General features: G+C 38.8%; 1 protein-coding gene across 1 annotated transcript in view; it reads left to right on the plus strand.

Moving 5' to 3' along the window:
* Positions 1-19,894, plus strand: part of LOC103185802 (exostosin-1) — a 378,349-nt gene that overhangs the window by 344,255 nt on the left and 14,200 nt on the right. Inside the window, 2 exon segments of the mRNA XM_007904484.2 lie at positions 6,166-6,326; positions 17,598-17,769. Coding sequence (XP_007902675.2) covers positions 6,166-6,326; positions 17,598-17,769 — 333 coding nt within the window.

Below are 19,894 nucleotides of genomic sequence, written 5' to 3' on the forward strand. Positions count from 1 at the left end.
TGATATGTGAATGGAGACATGAATATTAAAACTCAGAAGTTAAAAGTAGGAGTGCAGAAATGCATTCATAAATCTAGTTGCTTTGGTGGCATTTTGATGGTCACCAGTTGATTCCCAAATAATCATCTCAATGATATAATTACACATTAAAGTCATTGTGATTGATGGGATCTTGCTCTTTGGAAACAGCGATAGATGCATGTGCAAAATGTTTTCGGTATTGTATTATTAAACCTATTCTTCTATAAATGAGAATTCAAAGGAATTTTATTTTCCTTAAGTAGTCTACTGAATCAGTAATTTAAATCTATTATTTAGGTTTTACATTACAGCTTTAAAGGCATAATATTTCAACAAATGCCATTGTTTGAATGGATATGAAGTACTTACTGCAAATAGGCTTTCGTTTTCAATTTAAATACCTTCAACTTTTTTTCAGAGACATTACGCTTTTAAATTGAACACTATATAGTATTGGCTGACATTTCCCATGACAATCCTTTTGATCTTATTAGTTATTACGGTATTTTGTCATGAGCAGATCTATTTGGTTAAGCTGAACTCCCTAAACACACACACACACACACACAGATGACAGCCTAGGTCACTGCAGGCATTCAGCTCATGAAGAGGGTGGTTTTGAAAGTCATCGATTTTCTGAAAGGACAGAAGGCCCAAACTGGGTCTTTAACTCGGTTTTCAGAAATGGTTGTTTGCAAATGTTTTGAAATTATTGCTCATTCTGTGGACTGAGTCTATTGGAAATATGTGGACATTTTATTACATGAAATTGGAAAGCATACAGTTTGGGTAGCTTCTCCCGCCTTGAAGCAATCAGCTCCATTATTTTGGAAGGGCTTTGTGGGAACCTGCATCCAAGCCAACAAATCAACAAATACATAATGCAATAAACAACCTCTTAGTGAGAAGCTTATTTATCCATGTTCCCTTGTGGTTGTTTATAAATGGGAATACCCTGCTCCCGAGCTCAGTCACATAAAAATGATTTCCCATGTGAATCTTCTCAGTCCTTTCTTTCCATTTCACTGTGATCACCAATCCTGCAAAACATTAAACATTCATCAATTACAAACTCAAGCATGTCGGTCTGGAAGGACTCGCTCAGCATTTTTCGGTGAAGTATTTTGATCCTCAGGAGTAAGACCAGAGAGACAGAAGAGATCAGAATCTTTGAGCTCTTGATAATTCACCAATTGATTGGAGAAAAAATACACAGTAATCAACTGGTAAAAAGAAACACTGAAGGTTAGGGAACAGAGTTTCATAGAACGTTATAGAACTGAAACAGGCCATTCAGCCCAACTAATCTATGCCGATGTTTATACTTCATATAAGCCTCCAGCCCTCCTCGTCCCACCCCAGGGCTCTTCTATTCCCTTCTCTTTCATAAATGCATCAAGTTTTCTCTTCAATACATTGATGCTTTTTGCTTCAATCAGAGCTTCCAGCCATGAATTCGCCATTCTCACACACCTCAGTGTAAAGATGTTCCTCTTCTATTCCATTGGCTTATTCCACTGTTTTGGTATATGTGAAAGTATTTTTCTGGATTTAATTTCTTAATCCCAATTAGAATTTTATATACTTATATAAAGTTATATCAGAGGTATCTATGTTCAAGGATAAAGAACCCTAACTTGTCTAATCTTTCCTAATAGCTTAACCCTCCAACATCGGGATTTATCCTTGTTGCTGTCCTCAGCACTGTTTCTAGGATGTGAGCAGTGTCTTATCTGGGGGCAATTAGAATGGTATCCCTTAAACTCTTGCACATTTTTATTGTTATTAAAATTATTGACCTCTTCCTGCATTATTCTAATGGGATTTTCCCACAATGCCTAATGTTAAAGTTCGTAACTTAGACAACCAGTGAAATTTTATCCCTTAGACTTGGATCAAGAACATTGCCACTGTGAAACTTCTGGGAATAAAGATGTCAAATGGTCCGTTCAAGAGTGAGATTGATAGATTTTTGGTAGGTCAGGGTATAAATGGATATGGGGAGAAAGCGAGAAATTGGAATTTAAAGGATTAGTTGAGATACAGATTAGCCATGATCTAATTAAATGGCGGAACAGGCTCGAAGGGCTGAATGGTCTCCTCCAGTTTTTATGTTCCTATGTCCCTGCCCATTTAAACTTTTTGGAAATGATTTGGAATGGCTTTCAGTAGTAAAGCAATTCAGAATTGATTTATTATTCATATTTTTCCAAATTTGCATTTACCAGACAAAAGCTGCATAGGCACAGAGCTGTACTAACCATTGCCAAACACCACATTGTAAAAAACTAATATTTGAAGATGGTTGCATAATCATCTCTTTATTAACATTAAATGGGCTCTTAAACATTTTGGCACACTGCCCGATAACTTCAAAAGGTGGTGGTGGGGTGGATTTTTGAGCAGAGACTGAATCATTTTGCATCATCTGCACCTATACTGAATTGGTACGAATCAATTTCCTGGGAAAAACATCTCCTCATGGTCACAATAGGATTTAAAGTTAGTTTTGCTCTCAAGGAACATGTCTCTCTAAGGCAAACCTTTTATGTTATTTTACATCACTTATGAGGCTGCAGTAAAGCATCAAATGGGTGTACTAACTGTGCCAAAAACATCTAACATTGAGAAATAAATGTGGTAATAAAGCACAGTATTCAGCTCAGTTGGAGTTTTGTGACTTGACCATGTTACGTAACAGTGGCTAACAAATATGTTAAAGTGTTTGGTGAAATTGAAGAACACTTTCATCATGTTCACCACTTGCTCCTGCAGAAGTTTACAATAACAGTATTTAGGCCAAGTGGGAGGAAAGGAAAGGAAATACCAAGGTTCTTGAATAGCTTTGTTCCATTATAATAATGTAAACTGTGTGTTTAAAGAGTCCAGACAACTTTGAAAAGCTCATCTGTAGTAGATCTCTTTGTTGTTCATGGTACTTGATATACTTTTGTAAGCATTTTAATGGGCTAGGGCGTAAAAGCGAGGGAGTGGGACTAGTTGGATAGCTCTTGCAAAGATAAACTATTGATCAATCTAATGTACTCGGTCATTTATTTTTACTACCAATATTTCTCCCATCCTTTCTTCGCCGGAAAGAATGGATTTACTTTCAGCTGGTGTATGGTTATGCTGGGACTTTTTTTGGTCCGCCAAGTAGATGGCATCTAGATGCATAACAGATCTAAAACACGAGGATGTGTTTTGCTTTTCATCAGCCATGTGCTTGATATATGTGGAAACCCATCACCATGCTTAAGGGTATCCAAACTTGACTTAGAATTCCACACATACATGTCACCCCAACATGGAAATTTCCCTGTGTGATGTGCTAATAGTGGCTAAAAAACCTGATGGTGCTAGTTAACACTTGCATTGAAAACAGACCTTATAATAATTAACCTGTTGACCGACCCCCCCCATGTACTTGAGGTAGACCTCCGCCAATGCGTAACCCTGCCAGCTTCTCAAGCACGATCATTGAAAAAGGCGCCGGGGGTGTATTTCATATTTATGGTGTTAATCAGATTTTCTCCTTGGCTCAACAACCAGAACTCCACTCCTGTTTTCTGCTTGAATCGTGTGATTTAACACTCTCCAAGAGCTGTCAAGTCTTCATTAATTATGAATACTATTTCATATATTTTTGTTTACTGTTCAATCAAAGGTTTCACAAAGTATTTATATGTAGTGATTTTCCTCTGGAGATTTAATGGGATCTTATGTGTTGGCAACAACATGTTGCATTTATATAGCATCCTTCACAACAAATACAAAATGTGTCAAAGCTATGTTAACCAAAGGTACAACTTTACAGATATGTTTATCGAGGTTTATGAAGTTGGGCGGAAAGTTAGCAAAGTTGAAGAGGGTTTCAGAGGATGAGTGTCCACAGTAATCTAAATTATATAAGGTCTAAGGAACAGCTTTGATGGGTTGAATAGTCTATCCTTAATTCCATGCTGTTTTATGTTCTTAGGGGAAGGATAATCCTTCCAAATCGCATGATTCTGGCTTGGAATGGGACGAAGAGTTACAGTGGTAATTATAGACAGAAATAACCAAATGGTCCATAAAGCATAATGGTCTATGTGTTACTGGAGCCAAGAAAACGTCTTCATTAAAAAGGAACCTGTCAGGAGTGAAATGTGCAGTATAGATGGATGATCTCAATATCGCTTGGTTATTTATCACTTCAGAGAGAAAATTTGAAAAATTTCACCTCAGGAGATTAGCTAAATGGGGTAGAGTCCTAGATTAGCATATGTTCAGTGGAAGGTGTGGGTTTAATGGATTTCAGGGGTCTGATTCATTTGGTAGCACTCTCACCTCTGAATGAGTTGTGGGCTCAAGCTGTGTACTGGGACTTCAAATTCATATAGTCTAGACTCTAGGTTGACACTCCAAGCCCATGCTGAGGAGATGCTGTCCTTCTGCTGAGATGTTAAACAGAGGTCCATCTGCTTGTTCAGATGCATGTTAAAGACCCCATGACACAATTTGAAATAGTAAGGAATTTCCCCTGGTATCCTGGCAAACAATCCCCCCAAAATAAAATTGGCTATTCAATTTATGGCTGTTTGTGGGACATTGCAGAGTCATGTAAATTGTCTGCCTCATTGTCTATAAAATGCAAAGTCGCTAGGCTTTACAGTAAATTTTGTGAAGCACATTGAGACATCCTCCAGACATGAAAGCCGCTAAACCAAATGCAAAGATTATTATTATATTTGGATACTCTTAAGTATTGTGATGGGTTTCCTCGTGTGTTTCCCTGCTAACAAATAGAAAAATTATCTTTCTAATGCTCTTTCTTATGATACAAGGACTACACTCTCAATCATAGCACTTGAATCAGTTGGGTGAATGTCTCTTTAAGAATAGGATCGAAAGATATAAGGAGCAGATGATTAAATGCTCGATGGAACATGATGGCTACTGGGCTGGTGTGATCATGAATGCAAGTTAAACATTGTGGGTTGTGAGGCTGGATTAATGGCCTGAATTTTTGTTTGATTGTTTTCATGGGTTGAGAGAACTGTCGTAAACTTTTCCTTTGGGAGTTTTTACTTGTGACTTATCATTTTGTTTAACAGACTGAGTAGGCTGGATAGCATCTGTATTTGTGTTGAGAGAATGAGCTTGTTCAGCAAAATACTGTTTTCTTTAATTCCCATAATTTCTCGTGTTTTGATCTCAACTTATGTTCTGTCCAGCAGTTAAAAATGAGGCATAAAGTAGCAAGGGCCAAAAATGAGTGAACTGACTTTCCAAATCCAAAGTTATTGGAAAATAATGTCAGTCATTATTAGTAAAATTACATTTGATATAGACCCTTTCACATCAGGTGGACATCTCAGAGCATCTCAGAGCTTCACATAGCTGACCTCAAGCCCAAGATGAGGGGAAATTTGGAAATCAAGCATTTCTGCACAAACCCCCAGAAAAATGTTTAATTGGTACATTCCCTCCTGCCTCTGATGTCTACTACTGTTTTCCATTGTTCAATTTTTCATTCCCTCCTTCCCTATCAGACACAGTTCCAGTTCCGATACATGTCATTGGGTGCAAATTCAACCCTGTTTAAGTATAACAATAATAACAACAACTTGCATTTATATAGCGCCTTCCATGCCGGGCGGTGTCTCAGAGTGCTTAACAATGGTGGAGCCCGAAGCTGAGCCAGGGGGAGGGAGAAAGTGACCGTAGGCCTGGTCGAAGTGCGCATGGGTTCGGAGAGTTTTAAGGACAGGTCGGGTAGGTTGAGGAGATTGGAACTGTAGGACAGAAGATGTCGACAGGAGCCAATGAGTATGGCTTCCGTCTTGTTGACGTTTAATTGCAGGAAATTTGCGCTCATCCAGCTCTTGATAACTGACAGCTGACAGAACTTCAGGGGACTGGGGGTCGAAGCTGGAGGTGGAAAAGTTGAGTGTCATCCGCATACATGTGGAAGTTAAACCCGTGTCTGCGGATGACATCACCGAGAGGGAGCATATAGATGAGGAGTACAGCAAGATCTCTGTTATTACTGATCACCAATCGAGAACAGAAATTCTGCTCCCAAACTTTATGAACCTTCTAATACAGTAGATAAGCTAGTTATCAGTTTGATGACCTATGGTACTGTTGTCTCTTTCTTAGGTTGATTTTGCCTTCATTGTATGGCACAGCTTCCCAGATCGCATAGTTGGTTACCCAGCCCGCAGCCATTACTGGGACAACAGCAAAGGACGATGGGGCTACACATCAAAGTGGACAAATGAGTACTCCATGGTTCTAACAGGAGCCGCATTTTACCACAGGCAAGTTTAAAATCGACTTTGTTGCACAACATTACTCTGCTTTTTATATTTAATGCAATTTTAGAAGAAAGCAACATAATACAAGCATTGTGGAACAGAAAAGAAACCAATGAGGTATTTAACTTCTGTGCTACCACTTCAACAAGGTTCACATATTTGAATTGTTTTAATTTTCTCAGATTGCAAAAATAATTTGAGTACTCAAGCATTACTTATACATTAAACTAAACATCTTATGTTTAATTGTCAGAAGCATGAACTTAAATTTACTTATAAACATTACTGCTTATGTGGAGTCATGCAGCCTATTGGTTAGAGTGCTTGTCTCACAAGCGAGAGGATCTGGGTTCGATTCCCAGGCAGGGCGAAACCTTAGGCAGGTTTCCTTACTCCACAGGCCTCTGTTTACCTTGAAGTAAGTAGGAAAGCGGTTGTTAGTCGATGGCGAATGGGGGCACGCACGCACGCACGCACTCACACACACACACACACACACAATTCACGAGTGGTTGTGGAACACTGCTGTATACAATTGGCTGCCGCGTTTTGCCCACAAAACATACAGTCAATTCACTTAACAGTATATTCTGTTAAGTGCTTTGAGGTGTCTTGGTGACGTGATAAGGCTATATCAAACGCAAGGATTATTATTATTATCTGGAGTAATCAAATTAAAGTATCAAATAATTTAATAAAGGTGATTACTTAAATCAGCATTAAAATCCCTATTATTTTTTCTCTATCAATATTGGCTGGGCCAGGCAGTTAGTATTTCAGGCCCTTTTTACACTCATGGCGCACCATGACTAAGGATTCACTGGGACATCTTGGTCCAAAATAAACTTGTTAAAGCACTGGGTCATGAAACTGCTAGAGTACAGTGCTGCTATAATGCCCTTTACTTCAACATGATGCGATGTGGGACCATTTGCACTCCATTTGTACACAAGTGTTTGTTCTCCTCAGGCTGTCCTTCCATTTAAGATCCCATACTGTTCTCAAGCAGATAGTAATACATTTCTTTTTGAAAGATTAATATGACTGGGATGGGAAGGACAATACAATTTTTGTCCTTACCTAACATTCACACAGTGTATTTTCAATGGAGATCAAAGTATGACTATTAAGAGTAAAAATCCCTGCTGATTTTCCCTTTCCTAAGCCTGGGGACACTGAGAACACTTGTTTGTATTCACCTAATGTTCTAGTAACTTGAGGTAAAACCCTCCAACCTACTGAAACACTGCTCTAGAAAAAAAAATGTCCAGGGTTGACAGGAATTCTATTGGGTTTACTTATTGCATCTTCAGCTCCTGAGAGCAAATTCATTCTGTTTGTTACATGAGATGTCTGTGCAATTGTCCAAATTAACCAGCTTGATTTTGTTTTGTGGAGTGGAATAATAGAATATAGCACAAAGAAAAATTCAGACAAGTGTGAAGTCTGTTCTGGCACATGCATTCTAAACCCATCACAAAAGCTATGTTTATTGAAATGATTTTATTGAAACTACATGGCTTCCAGCAGTATAGCGATGTGGAGCGAGAAGCTATTTTTTTCTGTCCACTCCTCATCGCATTTAGTGGAGCTGGAATAAACACCCAGTTTTGGAGTTTGCATTCATGTGCCTTGGTGCGTGTACAGAATGCCAAAATCAAACATTTACTTTTTAACAACAAGACTTGTATTTATATAGCACTCTTCACCTCCTACTGTAATGTCTCTGAACGCTTCACAGGGAGAGGGGGAAGAGGAGGGAGGTAAACATAGACATGTTCAAAGAGATAGGATTTGAGGTGGGATTTATAGACAGAAAGAGAAGGGGCAAGATGAAGTGGTCGGGGGAGGTGTTCCAGAGGTTTAGGGGCATAGGAACTGGCCACCAAGAAATGAAACAAGCTAATTGTTTCATGATCAAAAATCATGCAGTTTCTTTATCTGATCATTTTTGCCACATCATGAGATACGTAATACAGTAATTGTGTTAATTTCTATAAAATGGTCTGCTCCATTAACTTTGAGGAGATATTTGTATCATAGCCTCATCACTTGTAGAGTCCTGTAGCTCAGTGGTTAGAGCACTCGCCTCACAAGCGAGAGATCTGGGTTCTATTCCCAGCAGGACAAAATGTTGAGCAAGTTTCCTTATTCCACATGTCTCTGTTTACCTAGCAGTAAGTAGGAACCTAGTTGTTAGTCAATTGGCAGATCGCTTCTCTGGGGATAATAATCCCTCAAAAAAAAAAAAAATTTGGTCACTCAATCCACGACTGTTTGTGGGACACTGCTGTGCGCAATTAGCTACCGCGATTCACCCACAAAAATAGTGAACTTGCTTTACAGCATATTCTGTGAAGCACTTTGACATGTCTAGAAGACGTGAAAAGTGCTATACCAAAGCAAGGATTATTATTGTTATTGCTCTGTTGAAAGTATCCAGGTTTTTCCCTGAACAATCTGCAAGATTTGAATGGATCTCGGAGGAGTGAGCACAGTGTGATTCACACTACTCACACTGCACAGGCGTGTATCACATTGCTCCTGAAACCACCTCCTCCGCACATCAACTCTTTCATTTTCTCAGTCAACAAATAGGTTTCTAAAATGTGAAATGACACATTAAAACTGTATAAGTTTATTTCAACTATGATTGCACACGGCCTGCGATTGAAGGGGGATAAATTCAAAACAAACCTGCAGAAACACTACTTCAGTGAGCGAGTAGTAAATGTATGCAACAGACTCCCTAGGGAGATGGTGGAAGTAGAAAATGTTGATTCTTTCAAGAACAAATTAGATAGATTTCTATCAGGAAACAATATCTGGGGATACAGTATATACTTTGGGATATGACATGTGCATGAGATTGCCAGGATGGTGAAAGGCGAATTTGATGGACCCTGGTCTCCTTTCGTTTAGCCGGTCCTGGGGAAATGGGGAAACGGATTCATCCCTATGCTTAGAGAAAATATAAAATTTTCTTATGTGTTTCAGTAATTTTATAAGATCTGTACTCATATTGAGTTTCTGAATTACAGTGTTCGCTCTAAGATGTTTGATAGTCTCTAAGAGGAAATAGATATTAAGTAAAATAATTTGATAATGTGCAATTTTCATACAATCCATTCTAAATCTGTTCTGTTTATTCTTGATGGCAATTTTGAATTACAATACATTCAGTATATCTTAATTTTGTCCTTCTGTTAGTTTTACAATTATAGATTAATCTGTTTTGGTTTTGTTGAACATTCTTTTTAGGGGCCTCTGTATGCTGAGCTGATATATTGTATTTGGATTTTAATACATAAAAATTAACTCGATGCATATATTATTCCCAATTGGGATTATCATTATTTTATTCATTTGTGGAGTTCTGTAGCTCAGTGGTTAGAGCACTTGTCTCGCAAGCGAGAGACCTAGGTTCGATTCCTAGCAGAGCCAAACCTTGGGCAAGTTTCCTTACTCCATACGCCTGATAATAATCCCTCAAGAACAAAGCAATAATAAATTGGTCATTTCAATCCACAACCGTTCGTGGGACACTGCTGTGCGCAATTGGCTGCCAAATTTCGCCCACAAATATACAGTCAATTCACTTTACAGTATATTCTGTGAAGCACTTTGAGACGTCCAGAAAAGCGCTATATCAAATGCAAGGATTATCATTGTTAGTGCTATTAATTATGTACTCTTTAATTCACTTAGTTATTTCTTTCACTTTCATTATTTACTCTGGATTTAATAATTATTCTTGCAAATGCTGCATGTACTTTATCATTTTAAAATTTGTATGAATTTTTACATTGCCTATTCAAAGTTTGCATTGTAACACAAATATGAAATTCAGTAATACAGTTAATATATAATGCATAATCAAAGTTACACAATTTAAAACATAGGGTTTCAATATGATTCTGCATGTATTAGACACTCAGCTGACTAAAAAGAACTATAAAGCTGTCGAGTTGCCAGTGTCAGCCAGCTGCTAACATGGCATCCTGTAAATGTGAGAGAAAGAAGATCCATTGGAGTAAAGGGTCCACGCACAACTCTGATGTACTTCGGTGCTACAACAAAAGGCGGCCGTGCTTTCAGTCACTACTCCCCGAAGCTCTGGAACTTTCTCCCCCAATCCCACCACCTTGCCTCCTCCCTCACCACATTCAAATCCTTCCTAAAGACCTTCCTTTTTGATTGTGCTTAGAGTCATCTCCCCCCGCTTTCTCCCCCTGGCTCGGGGTCAAACACCACTCTCTAAGCTTTAAGCTCTAAGCTGTTAAGCTCTCTGGGATGCTACCCAGCATGAAGGGTGCTGTATAAATATAAATTGTTGTTGTAACAACAACAAATTGCATTTGCATAGCGTCTTTCACGTCCAGAGGACATACCAAGGGAAGGATTTGGACCCGAGCTGGGGGTGGGATCAGGAGGGGTGGAGGGCAGGAAGGGTAGAGGTTGGAGGGTATCCAAAGCCGTGGTCAAAGAGGCGTGTCTTGAGACGGACCTTAAAGGAGGTAAGGGAGGAGCAAGCCAAGGGGACGCTGGAATGGAGTTCCAAAGGGTGGGGGCAGAAAAGCTGAAGGACCGATTGCCAATGTTGGGGTGGGGGACATGAAGTAAGCCAGAGCCTGCAGAGCGGAGAGAGCGGATAGGTCTGCATGGAGTTAGCAGGTCACAATGGTAGGGAGGAGCAAGGCCATAGAGGGCTCTGAAGGCAAGGATGAGGTTTCAGAACTCAATCCTCTGAGAGATGCGGAGCCAGTGGAGCCGGACGAAGATGGGGATGATGGGTTCACAGAGCTTGGTGCGTAATAGAAGTGGCAGCTATCATAGAGACATCCATCATCCTATCCAGTATACAGGGGACATAGACCAAGCCAAGAGGATACAAAAGCAAAAGTAGAGTTAAAATATATTTGGCAGACAGGCTTTTTCTCTTTTTATTGAAGTGTACAAAGAACACAATTCAAGCAATTCACAAGAATCTGTACAAACTTGTCATAAATATTTAGAGTTATGAGAATGATTTATAAAAATGTAGGAACATGACAGAAACCCTCTCTGTGACCCAGACCTTAAGTGACTTGTCTACGTGCAGCATTTTGTTGACATAGTTTCTATTTGCAGGAAGTTGTAAGTATCATTTCGGTAAAGGCCACACCCATACATTTTGGATTTCTCACCCAAACATCGACAAAGTTGAGTCAAAATTGAGTAATTAAGTAACCATATCTTATTTTATGAGCACTGAAAGCCTTTAGGAAAATTTATATCCAGGAAATTTCAGAACACCCTCCCACCCCCTCCCAAAACAACCTGTCAATCAAAAATGTTATGTAATAGCCTCCTGCACAATCCAGACTGCACAATCCTGCTTCAACTCCCAGCTGCTCTGACTCTCTAGCTAATGTGAGAGCACAGAAGGTAGTGGCAGTGCAATGTGTACATTGTCGAGTGGGAAACTGAGTGAGGGACATGGGAGAGTAAATGTGGATGTGCGAGAGAAGATCTGTGAGAGAAATGGGGGCTGGGAGGGAGAGAAGGGGAAGCGTGTATATGAGAAAAAATTCTTTGAGAGGAAATAGAGAGTTGGGAGGGAAGAGAAGGGAAAATGAATATGAAAGATATGAAAAAATGAGTGCAAGAGGAGCGAGCGGGGAGAGGGTACAGAGAATGAGTAAGTGAGAGAAGGCACTGAGGGGCAAACAGTGAATGAGGATTCGAGTATGACATATATATTTTTTTAAAATGATACAATCATTTCACTGCGTCGAGAATGAGCGTGGGGGCATTACTGATGATGGTAAAAATAAATGAAAAGGTTTTGTTCAGTGACAACTAGCTCAATGTGAAATTGCTGCATTCTCTGTGTTGTTCATGCAGCTTCTAAACCAAGGTTTGTGCTTTTATTTGTTGCTTCTCCCATTTGACCTGAAATTGACTGTGAAACATTTTTGCCATTAAAACTCTTCCTGAAACTGAAGCAGAATGAATACTCACAAGTAATATATATGAGCCAGAATCCACTATTTACTTTTAGATAAACAGAAAAACATTAGTACTTAAGATTCCCTTTTACATTTGTTGTTGTTTCACTATAATTGGAGTATTTTATTAAACACAGATACTTGGACATATACAATGCTTTTCACACCGGATAACATTTCAAATATAATAGGGACCACCAGGCAGGAAGGGGAGGAGAGGGATTTGAAAATGTTGTTTGAATATATGGTCAAACAGAAAGATTTTTTAAGAGGCGTTTGAAAGCAGGAGAAAAGGAAAAAGCAAACACATTTTGGGAAAGAGTTCCAGTGGTTGATAGCTTGCCCGCTTTTGATTTCATCGGAGACATGAGGAATGAGGAATGGATCACAGTGGGAGGAGTGAAAGATATGGAGCAGTGAGAAGGGCTAGAGTACATTACTGAGCTAGGGTGGGGCAAGATGATGAAGGATTTGAAGTTCAAACCAAGGATCTTGAAGTTGATCCACTGGAAACTTGGAAGCAGTTAAACTTGACAAGGATGGTTTGAATTGCACTTAAATTAGAGCACTAATATTTAATTATAGTTAAATTTAATAAAGTTCATTATAGTTCAGACGACAAAAGTTTCACTATGGGTTTGACACATACAGGGAGGGGAAGAGGGAAGGTGCTAAAATAATTTACTGAAAGCATCTTCGGGGCTTGATGTCTCTTTTTTATGTCCGGAGGTTGAAGAGTGGTTTGCTTTCAATTCAGACCCTATTACAATCACAAGCTTCAAACCAAAAGAAAGTGGATTGACTGGTATTGAAAGCACCGTGAAGCAGCACGGATTCTAAGTGAACGCCAGAGGGGATATTTGATTTATTTATGGTCTTAATTCTATATTTTTATTAGTTCACAACAAAAAAATTTCACTCTTTTATTTTAATGCAAGTAATGGCCAAATAAGGCTTTTCATCAGAGAAACAAATAAGACAAAAGAGGAACTGATTTAATGTTTTCATTTGAGTTACAACTCAACACATTTTTTCTCTCTCTCTAAATTTGTGGGCAAGCACTTAAGTTTTATTACGTTTTCAGTTATCGAGTGCAAAATATTTTTCCAAGTTAAGATGAGAACATCGTTTTTAAATGACTGTTCAGGACACCATTTATGCTGCTCTATTTGCTTTAGATTTTGGAAAATGGGAGATAATTGGTGAAATGGAGTTACTTTGTACTGGACGAAAATGCAGCTGTGACAGAAGACCTGGCAATGAGAAAAATAACATGTCATGAGAGGTGTCATGTTTTCAAAGAACTGTAAGGAGCTGTCAGTCGTACTAAAATGTCACAGCTATAGATTTTTCATTAAGAGTTTATTGTGATAATTTTTCTATATGACAAGGACTGAAGCATTTGACGACATTCAGCCCAATATTAAGATGTGGTGGTGTGTTTGGCTGCTGCTACATTCCAATAATATAGCTACATACATTTTATGAGTGTTTCTCTTAAGAAAGTTAATATAACAATAAATCAATTTTCTAGCACTATTTACACTGCGTATTTGAATTTTGGGGGAAAGAATGCATTAGGACTGTAAAAAAAAGGGTGCGGTTGTGCTGTTAACTGTAAATTCTATTTTAATTTAGTGAGTCTTAGCCAGGGATTTCTGAATCGGAGGATTGTTGTACAGCTGTGTTTCTTGTGGCTTTGGTTTAAAAACTTGATAGAAAGATAAGTGATCTATCATCAATGTGTGTTCGAGTAGATACAGCAGAGGATCTGGCACGAGAACAGGCAGAATGGACTGAGTAGTCCTTCTGTGTTACAAATGTACTATGATTCAATAGACAGCATGAAAATACTTATTTCTCACAAAGATTGTCTTGTGAGAAGTCATTGGTTGAGCTGGTTGAGTGATACGGTACGTTTAAATAACCTGCAATTCAGTTTCATTGAAGTTATTTTTTATCCATAAAATAAAACCCTGGGAATTTTGCAGGGTGTTTCAGGATCTATTTATTTTTGTCTCAGCACGAATTTTTCACAGCTGAAGATTGAAATCTCACCTTGTCTTAGCCTATTGAGACCTTTGTCTTAAAATTTAAAATCACGCAAAGTGTGAGTATTTTTTATGTTCAACCTTAATTTGGAAACCTTCTTTTATATAACAGCAAAGGGACAAACAGCTTCTAAATCAAGACTGAGTTCAAGAATATTCCACATTTTGCACTGTTCCTAACTTTGAATACAATACGGTCTTGCAGATAAGACTATGGGGATTTGAGGCCTTGAAATTCCAAAGAGCTCCTTCACTGTAAGATTGCTAGCCACATGTGTGCGTGATTCAGGCACCAAACACCATACATAGCCACCACGAGCCTGTCCTGGAGCATGTTATTTATATACAGCATCACACTGATGTCAACTCAGCACTATCACAGGATTCAAAGGTCATCTGTAAGTGTGTGACTTGTCAAACAAAAGTACTGTGATGCACACACATCCATCCAGCAAGCCAAAAGAAGCAAAGAGAAAGTTGGAGAAAATCTGATATTTTTTCAGAGAAAATTCTTCTTACCGATCAACTTTTATCAAAAGAATTTTTTTTATACAGTAAAAATTGTCTTTAAATGCACCCACCTAGAGGTTATGTGATTCATAAACAGGGTTGAAATCACATGCACTGCCCAGCAAACATTACCTTAGATCAGTCATGTAGTATGGGGATTTTAATGAACATTAAGATGGTGGGTGGGGTTGGGGGGAAGGGGTAATTTTACATGCAAAATTCTTGTGGGTTGTTTGCATGCGATTTTATGACTGTGTTGTCCAACCCATGGAAATGGCCTCACAGTTCCACCTATCCTGGGATGATTTTCTAAAAGTAGAAAGGGTAAATCCTTATCTATCTTGTACATCAAACTCTAGCATGGTGGTGGCCAATCTGTAGCCTATGGGCTGGATTGGCTCATGGGGCTGTCAAGAAGTGGTCCCCTGAGCAGTCACGATAGGTAATGTCCATGTTTGATCAATGCACTTCCAGGTTTATCTTGATTGAAGTTTCTTCATTTATAGCATAAATCAAAAAATATTCAATCAAGAAAATGTATTTCTGTTGGCTAACCAAAAAGGTTGGCCACCACCGTGCGAGCCGTATTAACTTCCCTGGTTTCTTACTCTACTCACAGAGACTGTGTGGAATTACATACTTCTGTTTGATCCTCAACTCTCCTTGGGCCCTGACCAAGTCTACATTCCTCCACTCACCCCTGTCACAACCTCACCCGTGATGCAACTGAAAACCTCATCCACATCTTTTTCACCTCCAGACATTGACCCGCTTTTTATATTCACTCGACACACAATTGAGTACATTTTCTGTAGCTGCATATTTGGCAGCGTAGTTTTTTCAGCAATTTTATTATGGATGTTTTATTGTTATGTGAAATTAATTTATCCTAATGTATCTGCCCCACCAATAGTGAGCAAGCTTTAAGCGACTTTGCCCACACCCCTGCATGTCTCTTCCAAAATTCCTCTACCTCACCCCCTCTCTCTGCTTTAATTCCCCATCCCGCTCCCTCCCAGCTCAGGCTCCCATTCTGACTTCTTAAGCACTTTGAGATATTCTCCCTAAGTGAAAGATGCTGTCTAAGTGCAAATTGCTGTATTATTTATATTCACTCGACACAAAATTGAGTACATTTGCTGTAGCTGCATATTTGGCAGCGTAGTTTTTTCAGCAATTTTATTATGGATGTTTTATTGTTATGTGAAATTAATTTATCCTAGTCATACATTTATAATAAACATATCTAGAACAAACATGTTACTGAGATGGCTAAGACACTCTTTGTATATTTGCTTAACTCTTTCACCAAAACAAATTCATATTTTAGGTTTTAACAAACTGCATTTCCAGCCTGCATAATCAGCAATGTAGTTCCACATCTGGATAAGATTCTGTAGATGAATGTGGATAAACAAAATGGAACTCAATGAGTATTGAAACAAATATAGTTCTCTTAATAATTAAAATTCAACATTCCAGGATCATTTAACCATTTCATCATTTCAGTGCTCCAAATGTTTTGTCAATCTGTGAACATCATCAGCAGTAACCATGGATCAAAGGTTAATAATACGTCAATTCATGTGGACTTTGGCACAGTCGCAATGGGCTAACTCCTCCTGTGCTTTAAAATCTTATGATTCATATTAATGCATTATTGTACTATAATTCGCAGGTAGTGCTATGGTATTCACACCATCTTTTTGAAGAAAGAGAGAAGGAAACACAAATAGCTAGAAAGGCTGTTAGCTGCTTGTAAACTAACACAGTGGGTTGGTGGTGCAGTGGGAGTGTGTACTGCAGCACCAAGCAATAGTGCTGTGATGTGATGGGGCTCAAGTTCATCTTCCATAATTCCACACACTCCAGGGATCCCAGTCTCAGTAGCTTTGTCGCAGAGAAGCACCAAGTAGAAGTTGGCCAATTCTCCACATGATAGAAAGAAAAATCAGAGATATATCCGCTCGCTCACTCTTCTACATTTCCTGGTGGAAAATTTTAGAGTGCTATTGATGGAAGCCCGTGGTGCGAGGCAGGAGAAACTCAACTGAGGAAATGGGAGAAAATAATATAAAAAATAGAGATTTTTAGTGGATCCACACAAAGATAACTTGTCCTAAATGCACAGTAGTCATCAGAAGTAATGATTGCTTTCATTAGTAGGTTATACAGCAGTAATGATTTTCCAATTAGAAACAAATAATAAAAAAGGTCACAAATGTTGAAGATTGCAGTATTATGGAGTCCTGTGGGTCATGTCTATCTAATATTGCACCAAATATTTTGTTTTGTGTGCATTAAAGTAACTGATTTTCTGTCTGCCTTGAGTTGCAGCACCTAAGATTACAAAAATGAATAGCAAGGCGACATTGTCCAACCAGTCCATACCAGTGTTTATACTCCACGCATGCTTTCACCCATTCCTTACTCCCTCCCATTCTCCCTCATGTGAAGATCTGGGTTCCTCTTGAATGCATCTATACTATTTGGTTCAATCATCGCTTCAGGCAGCGAATTCCCTAATCTCACTATCCTCTGCGTGAAATAGTTGCTCCTGAATTCTCACCTCTAATATAATTGCTCTCATTGCTGGACAAAAAAAACAACACAAATTGATAAAGGAACATGAATTGAACAAAGCTGCTTCATTTTATGTTATGTACAGTGAAATCTCACTTGGTTTATTAAAGTCTACAATAAACTCTATACTTTCATTACAGATACTATCATTACCTGTACAACTATTACTTGCCAGCAAGTCTTCACAGCATGGTAGACCAGATGGCTAACTGTGAAGATATTCTAATGAACTTCCTGGTTTCAGCCATCACCAAACTCCCACCAATTAAAGTCACGCAGAAAAAGCAGTACAAAGAAACTATGATGCAACAGGTAGGTGCTAAATTTTATTCAAATCTGTCAATCAATTTTCATTTTAATAAAAGATCGGAATTAAAGGATTGCACTCGCCAATTGACAAGTGAAAATTCTCAATATATAATTGAGTATAATTTTCATTGATAATACTTTCAGTTATACTAAGGACAAGACAACATGATTTCAAGAGGGTCAAGTTTTAGGGAGGACACAAAAAGTATTTCTTTACACAAAGGTAAATAACAGATAGAACGGGTTAACAGGATGAATATTCAAATCTAAGAAAGAGCTTGATGCTGTTATTCAAACACGGTAGGATCGGTATTCTGGAAAGATGAGATCAAATCGGTCGATGGTTCTTTAGCTATATTTTTCTTGTGAATGAGTAGTGCTAAGAAAACAGACAAGTTTATTCTAACTTGAATGGAGCTATTAAACTCAGTGTCAGACTTGCCTCGCTGATTTCCATCATTACTATTGTCTGAAAGGCTCTGTGTCTTGCAGCAAGTTAATCTGACAGTAGATTTGGAAAAGATACTTATTTGATCAATTGGATTTTATTTGTATAATTCAGTAAATGAAATGAAGTATCCAACTTTAATAGGGCCTGTTGGCTGTAAAAAGATGATCTCTGCTTCTAGTCTAAGGTATTACAGAATTCTGAGAAGCCTATCCAATCATCCAAATGTAGCTGTGGAATAAGACCATAGTATTTAAGGAATAATGTTCAGGAAATGTGAGCTTGAAGCACTGCAAACTACCAAAGCAGATGCATGGTGATACTGGACAAGTCAAGGTTTATTAGTATAAACAGTTAAAGTCATTTTTATATGGTGATGTGCTGATATAGCTCTCAGCAATTTGAAAAATACCAATGGAAAAGGAAGAAGCTGAACGTGTAATTGTTTTCTTTATATGTCATGCTGATAGCTAATGTACAGAAAAATCCCAGGATGAATCAAAACATACCTTAAGACTTTGACTGTTAATTAACACATAGTTGAAAACGTTTTTTTTACATGTGTTACATGTGTTTCAATTGATATGTGTTAATTAATGTATCACTGGTTGCAATTTTTGCTCTCTTCCTAGAATTATACAGCACAGAAGGGGGCCATTTGGCCCGTCGGGTCTGTGCTGGCTCTTTGAAAAGAGCTGGCACAGACACGATCATCTTAATAAGATCTCTGGTAATGACTGACCCATATTCTCAAATGCTCTTTCTTCTATCCTTTGTACAACCATTGCATGTGTCTGAACCTACATAGCAGATTTCTCCATTTCTCCATCTGTAACAGATGTTTCTCGATCAAAAAACTCTTAGTTGTGTTTTGTCCATGCTTTTTAACCACAATTCCTGGTGCCTCACTGAGCAAGAGAACGTTCTGGAGATTTTGGCTGTTGCAGAAAATAGCAAATCGTTCCGAGACTTTTCTTAACCAATCTTGATCATTTGCTCCCGCATTCATTATTTTACATGAATTCGCATTAGACCCCCTTCAGTTTAAAATAAACCCTATTTACCTATCAGCTTCCAAAAATCCAAGCCTTTCTGTTCTGAAAGTGTTTGTCATAGGCTCTCCTCAATCCCTCTCCCTGCCACCTAATCTACCTACATCTCCTGCCCTGGAAAAAATCCCCTCTCCACCTCTGCTGGCCTGGAGTCATCTGAACTCCTGCCCCTCTGGGCTTCCTCCCGCAATGACCTATCCTTCTCGGTCACTCTCCTCCACAACTCCCTCTCCGCCTCTCTTAGTGCCCTTACCCCCCTCATTTCCCAAACCATCTCCTACTCATGGAAATCACCCTGGTACACCAGCCACCTGTGCTCCCTGAAGGCTCAGGTACACTCCGTCAAATGCAACTGGCTCAAATCTAAATAAATGGTCCTTCGGCAGATCTGGCTAACCATATTAAAACTTACCACTCTGCCTCGCCTCTGATAAATCGTCTGTCTACTCCAAGATTATCTTGGAGGCAAAGGACAACCCCAGGCTCCTCTTCTCCACCACCAAATGGGTCTTCCACCCACCCTCTCATGCCTCACCCATCCTCTCCTCCAATGCCAATGCCGAAGCGCTCTGAGACGCCATCTGGCGTGGAGGGCGCTATATAAGTCCAAGTTGTTGTTGTTGCGAGG

The sequence above is a fragment of the Callorhinchus milii genome, unplaced genomic scaffold (genome assembly GCF_018977255.1).
Source record: "Callorhinchus milii isolate IMCB2004 unplaced genomic scaffold, IMCB_Cmil_1.0 Scaffold3, whole genome shotgun sequence".
Taxonomy (NCBI): Eukaryota; Metazoa; Chordata; class Chondrichthyes; order Chimaeriformes; family Callorhinchidae; genus Callorhinchus; species Callorhinchus milii.